This window comes from Leguminivora glycinivorella, chromosome 23, assembly GCF_023078275.1.
Source record: "Leguminivora glycinivorella isolate SPB_JAAS2020 chromosome 23, LegGlyc_1.1, whole genome shotgun sequence".
In the NCBI taxonomy this organism is placed as follows: domain Eukaryota; kingdom Metazoa; phylum Arthropoda; class Insecta; order Lepidoptera; family Tortricidae; genus Leguminivora; species Leguminivora glycinivorella.
The window spans coordinates 8,062,339-8,070,459 of record NC_062993.1 but is presented as its reverse complement, the minus strand read 5'-3'; the positions used below and the strand labels follow the sequence as shown (position 1 = coordinate 8,070,459).

The 8,121-nt window shown below is 43.7% G+C and overlaps 1 protein-coding gene across 1 annotated transcript; it reads right to left on the bottom strand.

Moving 5' to 3' along the window:
- Window positions 1-272: 272 nt before the first annotated feature.
- On the bottom strand, window positions 273-7,607 carry LOC125238203. The gene is made up of 3 exons (XM_048145476.1): window positions 7,061-7,607; window positions 3,965-4,654; window positions 273-323 (listed from the first exon to the last, which is right to left on the bottom strand). Exons 1-3 carry the CDS (start codon window positions 7,565-7,567, stop codon window positions 273-275), a joined length of 1,248 nt encoding a protein of 415 aa, XP_048001433.1. The 5' UTR covers window positions 7,568-7,607.
- Between the last annotated feature and the right edge of the window lie 514 nt (window positions 7,608-8,121).

The following is an 8,121-nucleotide window of genomic DNA, read 5'->3' as shown; positions in this document are numbered from 1 at the left end:
ATTGCTTAGTTAACAATTCAATTCAATTCATTTATTTAAAGGACCAACTGAGATCATTGTTGTTAGTACGCAATTACATAATAATAAACAACTTAAATATATGGTTAGTATTCTACAAATCTAAATTATCTAACAATGTCATTACAAAACGGACCCTATGACTTAAATGATCAATTATTCGGTTCAAGACAAGTGATTGTCGCTAGATGTCACTACAATAACTCACATTTACTCATGTATGGAGTTACAACCTCTTCCCTTACCTTATTCCTCTATATAGCAAGTATGATGTCCTTCCAGACGTATCCGTCGACGGCGACATCCTAACAATTATATAGGAAATATTATAATAAGTACAACCTAAATAGGAAGGTGTACCTACCAGCAGCGGCTGGTCCATACAAGCCGATTTCCGCCGGCTTGCCTAAAATTGATTACTAGTAAAGTACCTAATGTTAAGGTAGGTTTCTTTTTGCTTTGGTGTTACCTAGCAGAAATTTTCACCAGCCGCCACTGGTACCTACTAATTGTATACATATACTATGTCTTAAATGGACGTTTCCTTAAAGTCACAAACGACTATTTCCCTTTTTTCCGCTAATCGTCAATTTATTTCCCTCAACGCCAAACCTTTATTTATTATCATTAGACACCGATGTTCTATTCACAACACCAATGCTAGGAAACAAATTTAATTAGTAAACATTAAAATAGCACATTTTCCTAATAATTCCCTCTTACTAAAGGCTGATCCAGACGGTAGGAGACCATTGCGAGATTTTACAATGCGGCATTTGCAAGGCCAAATGTAACAATCTCTAACTCCAATGGTTCGCAACGTGTTTAAAATCGCATGCGAGTTTCCATTTCCACGCCGTCTGAATGATCCTTTAAGATGTTCTTACACGGGCAATACCATTTCAAGCCATCTACATACCATTGCCGCGTTTGTTCCATACGCACGAACTAACTATGGAGCAAACGCGGCAATGATACGGAAATTGCTTGGAATTGTGTTTCCCTTGTAAGAGCACCGTTACAGTGTCAAAAGAAAGACTCCTCATCCATTGCGCGTTGCAGTCATTTTAATTAGTAAGTTTCCTTAAGAAGAGCATCAATGGACTGGAACTTTTTAAATGTGTCGTGGGTGTTTTTTATAGTGTGGTTTGTTTAGATATTTCAGCGGTTGATGTGAATAAAACGGGTGGCTGAATAAACAGTGGATTGGTCTTACGGTTTAGAGAAGCGATTATAGGGCAATGAATGAATGAAGAGAGACTCACAGGTAGGCAGATACAGTATAGTAAAACATCATACCGAATCCAATAGATACATTTATTAACATTTAGGTATTGTTCAAAAATTATTATTTAAAGGCCAACTCTACCAGCCAGCACAGATCAAGCACAGATATTCGATTATTAATATTTGTGGCATCAAGTAGGTAAAATTTGTATAAAATTATTTGTACTCTTGTAAATAAAATACAATTTTCTCATCCGTTTCCAAAGAATCAAGAGAACCTTTACCGGTCGATGTTGTGAATATTTTTTGTGATGTCAATCTTTTTTAAGTAGTTTGGGTCAAAACGTAGAAGCTAAATTTGACCCACTCCCCGGTTTCCGATTGAGCTGAAATTTCGCACACATAAGTATGTAAATCACGTGACAATGCAATATTATGGTATCATGGAGCTGATCTGATGATGCAGCAGAATGGTGGTAATAGAAACTCTGTCATGAAACGTCGTATCCCCATCGAGTAAGGGTTTTTTAGAAACGTCTCGGAGAGCAGTAGATGACTGTTGACAGAAAGGTACAGTCGGCGATAAAAGCTTGTGCCAAAAATGAAAATTTTGTTATTTTCTTCTATTCTTTGTTGTTTTCTGTGTTTTGGTGAAGCTTGTTGCAGATATTGTGTTTTTTGATTAGTAATGTAAAATAAGTACCTACCTACGTGACGATTCTCAGGCGGGTTACATCTGTTTTGACGAAGCATCTGTCACATGCTTCACGTTTGTATTTATTTGATTATGAATAAATATTTACCGTATTATTTTCTTTTCAGATTTTGCATCTTGGACGTGCTCGACGCTTTTCCCGTTATCACCTGGGCCATTTTTTCAAAGTTATTGAAAAAGACGGAGATGGACTGTATGGAACTAATTACGAATGATAACTGCTGTTTACCTTTTAAATGTATATTTAATAAATATTATGAGATTACAAAACCAAACACAATCAATGACAATTTATAACTAAAAAAAAAAACATATATGCCAAATTGACAGGAAAAATCTATACTACATATTTCAATTCTGCAAAGAGTTTGGAACATCCTGCCCCTCGTGCAGCTATGCACCAACTAACCTAAATCTTAAATAACCTACTTACTAATGTCAGTCTTAGTCTTAGGTTATTCTAATCAACTTTTTGAGGGGACGGCGTAACGTACCCCCAGCGGTTGCAACGTCCACCACCCTGTTTACGCCATCTTTTCCGGGAAACATATTCGTTATCCTTCCTTTTGGCCATGTTCCGCGAGGTAGTGATTCGTCCACTATTATCACCACATCTCCTATTTGTAGTTCTTGCCCACGATCTCCCTTTACGTTTACTCGCGTTTGCATTGTTGGCAATACCTCACGCACCCAGCGCTTCCAAAAGTGGTCTGATAACCTGATTGCCTTTTTCCACTCCAAGCGTCCGAAAAGGTCACGGTCTTCTAAGGCAGATGGCAGTGTTTGATTAGAAGGGCTTCCAATCAGGAAATGGAAAGGCGTAAGGGCCGTAGGATCCTCTGGGTCTGTAGACACATGTGTTAGTGGGCGAGAATTTGCAATCGCTTCGGCTTCCATTAGTAACGTCATCAATGTCTCCTCTTTAGGGAACCTTTCGTTAAGCGTTGCTTTCAGCGCCACTTTTACTGTTCTTACCAAACGCTCCCAGCATCCTCCAAACGAAGGTGCAGCTGCGGGGATAAAACTCCACCTGATTCCTCTAGTCGCTGCTTCTTCTTTCATACCATCTGAGTAGAATTGGCGTAGGATGCGGTCTGCTCCAACGAAGGCGGTCCCGTTGTCTGAGTAAATTGTATTAGGGATACCTCTTCGGGCAATAAAACGCCTCAAGCTCATTATGGCAGAGTCAGATGAACGGCTGTGTACCAATTCCAGGTGTAATGCCCGTGTTGTGAGACATGTATAAAGGGCTACATAACGTTTTTCATGGCGGCGACCCACTGTGACATTGACAGGGCCGAAATAATCTAAGCCGGTAAAGGTGAATGCCCTCTGGTGGTGTGCGAGCCTTTGAGGTGGCAGGTCTCCAGTGGCGGGGTTCATAGGCTTCGATTTGCGAATCTTGCAAAACAAGCATTTATGAGCGACTGATCTGACTGTATCTCGAAGCCTCAGAAGCCAGAATCTTTGTCTTATGTCATTAATGACGTATTCATTGTTGGCGTGCCCTGCTCGTCTGTGATATAATTGTACTAACAACCGTGCGATCGGGTGACGACCATCTAGTAATATAGGAGATCGTGTTTCTGGGTCAATATCTTCTACCGCTTTTATCCTTCCAGCCAAGTGAATTAAATTATCTTCTCCCAGAGAGGGTGATAGTTTGGTGAGACGGCTATTTGAAGGAATCGGTTTCGAGTTGATAATACAGTGGAACTCTTCGGAAAAGCTATCCAGTTGAATCCGTTGCAAAATATGCCTTTCAGCGGCTTTTATTAGGTCTGCGTTCAAAGGTGTGTGAGTGGTGGACGTTGATGAACAACGCGAGCGAGAAGGAACCGCTCCATTTTTTACTTTAGAATTTCTAATTGAGGCCAAAATGTTGCCGAAAATTGCCACAGCTTGATGTACCCGGGCTGTGGCACGTAATAACCGGAGCCAGTCATTAAAATATTCTAGATTTGCTGTGACCGGATTTGGCAAAACGCCATTAACTGAAGTTACCGCCACCGACTCAATTGGTTGGCATTTAAGTTCTTCGAGGTTCGATGTGACATTAAGTGGCTCTGTGGGCCAGTCCTCGGGGGACTTTAAAAGAAATGATGGGCCAAAAAACCACCGATGTGAAAGGGTTAGAATAATTGGACGAAGTCTAGTTGCGTCATCAGCCACATTTAAGTCTGTCGGTACCCAGTGCCAGTCTTTGACAGCAGAATTTTCTAATATTTCACCTAGGCGGTGGGCAACAAAAGGCTTAAACGCTCGTGCATCACTACGCAACCATTGGAGGACAGTCATCGAATCGGTCCAAAAATATGTACGTGTTGGTTTTTTACGATGGCTGTCCTTGATAACGAGTGCTAATCGAGAAGCTATCAAAGCGGCTTGTAACTCCAATCGCGGGATAGATATAGGTTTAAGTGGGGAGACCCTCGTTTTACTTGCGATGAGAATGAGCTCGATGCTGCCGTCAGGGTACACTAAGCGCCAATATGCGACACAGGCGTAGGCAAGCTCACTCGCATCCGCAAAAACATGCAGTTCTCGATATGAAGGTTCCGAGCCTTTTATTTTTGAATACCAACGCGGGATCTTCAACGAAGAAACTTTTAAAAGTTCTTGGAACCATTCAAACCACTTAGATGATTCGGTCTGTGGGAGTTCGGTGTCCCAATCAATGTTAGATCTCCAAGTCTGTTGGAACAAAATTCGTCCCTTTATAACTATAGGACCTAAAAGACCCAATGGGTCGTACACGCGCATGACATGTGACAGAACTTTTCGTTTTGTTAGTGAACTAGGAACGGTTTCAAGTAAACCTGTGCGAAAACCTAACATGTCTAAAGTAGGGTTCCATGCTATGCCTAGGGCTCGGATGCTGTTGGCGGATTCCCCAAGATCGATTTCTAACGGCTGAGTAGCTCTAAGGTCCTCGGGGACAAGTTTTAGGGCCTCTGGCGCGTTAGAAATCCATCCTCGCATCTCGAAACAAGCAGCATTGTGCACGGTAACAATGTCTGCCGCTAACTGAGCCGCTTCGTCGACGCCATCTTGAGAGTCAATATAGTCATCCATGTAGTGGTTGAACAAAATGGCGTCCACAGCTAGCGGGTATAAATCGGCATGTTCAAGAGCGTTTTTGTTTTTTATAAATTGCGCGATAAAGGGGCTACAGCAGGCGCCGAAGATGACAGACGTCATTCTGTACTCCTTAATAGCGATCGTTTTATCAGGTCTCCACAGAAATCGAAGAGCGTCCCTATCTTGCTCTCTTACTCGCACTTGGGGAAACATCTCTTTAATATCTGCGGTTATTCCCACACGACATTCCCTAAAGCGAAACAGGACTTTCAGCAGAGGTTGAAGAAGATCAGGACCTGATAGCAATAAGGAGTTCAGGCTGACTCCTTCATTCTTGGCTGCTGCGTCATGGACTACACGAACCTTTTGTTTTTGAGGGTGGTAAACACCGAAATGAGGAAGGTAGAGGCGAATGTTGTCAGATTTGTTATTGTACTGCGCGTAGTAGGTCTCTGGTGTACATTCCTCGGCGTAACCTTTTGTTATCATATTGTTAATAAATGTATTATATGACTTAGCAAAATCGAGCTCTTTGCACATGCGCCGCTCCAAACTTAAAAAACGTGACATCGCCTGTGGGTAACTATCAGGAACACGCTGTATACCGTCACGCCAAGGCATGCCTACTTCAAATCGACCAGTGGGCAGTCGTATGGAAGTTGCTTCCAAAATGTCGACTGCGCGCTGGTCTAGTTTGCTATGCAATGTTTCCGTTTTTGTGATTCCTATAGAGTCTAGTTTGTATTGTTCTTTGATTAGAGACTCCAAGTTTTCATCATTATTTATTTCTGTGTGTGTGTAATTAATAAATTCAACTAACTTGGTCTTACTAGAGACAACGCCGTACAAAGTCCATCCTAGTGCTGTTAAACAGGCGGCTGGCTCGTTAATACCGCCGACACAAACAGCACGAGCGATTGATAAGTACCAATGTTCGGCGCCTATTAAAACAGTCGGTGTAGCGCTTTCGTATGTTAGAACGTCGACTAAGTCAGTCAAATGTGAAAAGGATTCAAGCGCTTCACGTTTGAGTGACTGCGTCCGCAAACCTAAAGAATCCACGCATCGAGCATTTCTCACTGAAAAGGTCTCATTTGTGTACCTACCTTTAATTTGAAAATCTACGTATGATATAGTAGCCTCACATTGGAGTTGGCACACACCGTTTACCGTTATGGTCTGTTTTGGCCCAGTCGCTCCTATACGCGTGGCAATGCTGGAATCTATGAGACTAGCAGTACTACCGTCATCAAGGAACGCGTAGACGTTACAGGACCCGGCAGGCCCCGTGACAGTGACAGGTAAGATCTTTAAGTGAGCTCGGGAACAGGGAGCTACTTTTGCATTTGACTTTTGTGTGCCGGTAGAGGTAGTAGACACTATTACCTTTTCGTCGGTAGGTTGGTGAGATGACGTGGGGTTATTGTTGGTTTCCTGGGCGTGAATAACGTTGACTAGTGGAGCCGCTGACAATTGTTTATGAAGAAGCGCGTTGTGACGAAGTGGGCAGCCGTCAACGCCGCACGGCCTCACCCGACACGTATTCCACTGGTGTGGACTAGCCTTTAAACACCTATAGCAAACTTTGGCTTCACGTAACCACTGCCATCGTTCATCAACAGATAAAGAATTGAATTTTGAACAATCTTTTATATCGTGATCATTATCACAAAATGCGCATATTTCTTTTTTAATATGTTTGACTTTCGATGACGACTTTGATTGCGTAAAAATATTGTGAATGATTTCGCGCTTATGTGTTTTTTCAGCGACATATTGCGGTTGTGTAGCAATAAACTCTGGTGACAAGCCGAAACGAATATGTTGATCGAACTCGCGTTTTAAAAAATCAGACAATATTTCGAGCTTAGGACGCCCTGTGGCATCAAGCGTGGCGAAGTCTGTCCACCGAATTTTCATTGTAGGGTTTAGTTTCCCTAAAACGGCGTGATATAGCTCAGGAGAGTACAAGTACTCTAAATGGTTTAATAATTTGATTGTAGAAATAGAATTGCGTACCTTATTCGACAGTACTCCTAGTTCTTTCAAGTCGTTTCCCAGGCGAGGAAGGTTTTTTAAAGAATTGACCTCTTTGTAGACGATGAGCTCGGGGCGGGCGAAGTTGTCCTCGAGAGCGCGCATCACCTCCTCCGGGTCCTCCGTGGACATCAGCAGCGCCGCGACGGCGTCCCGGGCGGGGCCGCGGAGCGCATTGTGGAGCCGATTTATGTTGTCTAGAGGAGAAAAGTTATTTTTAGTTACGTTATATATACGTTTGAATTGTAACCATTGCAGCGTGTTACCAAAAAATTGAGGTAATTCCAGTTTCTTTACACTGGAAGCTGAAGCGAGAGCCTTCGCTGCGGCCGCGGTGTCGGCTACCGCTTGCAGGAGAACAGGTTGGCCAAGCTCCGTGGGGAAGAGCGGGGGCATATAGCCGGCCGCCTCGGACGCTTTGGTGGCATTTACCGGTTCTGATTGACGATGAAGGGGGTTAATAGGGAATGCAGATACCCGAGTGGCCATCGGTGATTGTACCGTATGGCCGGGAGATGGACCTAAAAGAGGTTCGCATCCTACTGCCGGTTCCGATTGACGATTAAGGAGGTTCATAGGGAATGCAGGTACCCGAGTGGCCATCATCGGTGGTGGTACCGTATGGCCGGGAGATGGACCTGAGAGAGGTTCGCATCCTACTGCAGGGATGTCCCTATCACCACAATTGTCATTGAACGGAATGTCCATGTCCCTATCACCACAATTGTCATTGAATGGATGGTTTTCAACCCATTTTTTTGTTCTATTCACGCTCACCTGATCTGAATGGCTACGACCTGCGCAGCTACTCCCTGCCTCGGCATCAATAGCTTGGAGTTCAGCTTGCAGCTCACACTCTTCGACCTGCCGTTGCAGCTCCGCAAGTTGAAGTTCTCGTTCGCGCTCCCGCGCGGCGAGCGCCTGCTCACGGTCGCGCTCGTGGGCGGCGAGCTGCTGCTCTCGTTCCAGGCGGCGGCGCAGAGCGATCGCTTCAGCTGCAGCTTTTTGTGCTTTTACGGTCGCCGAAGAACGAGAAGATTTGC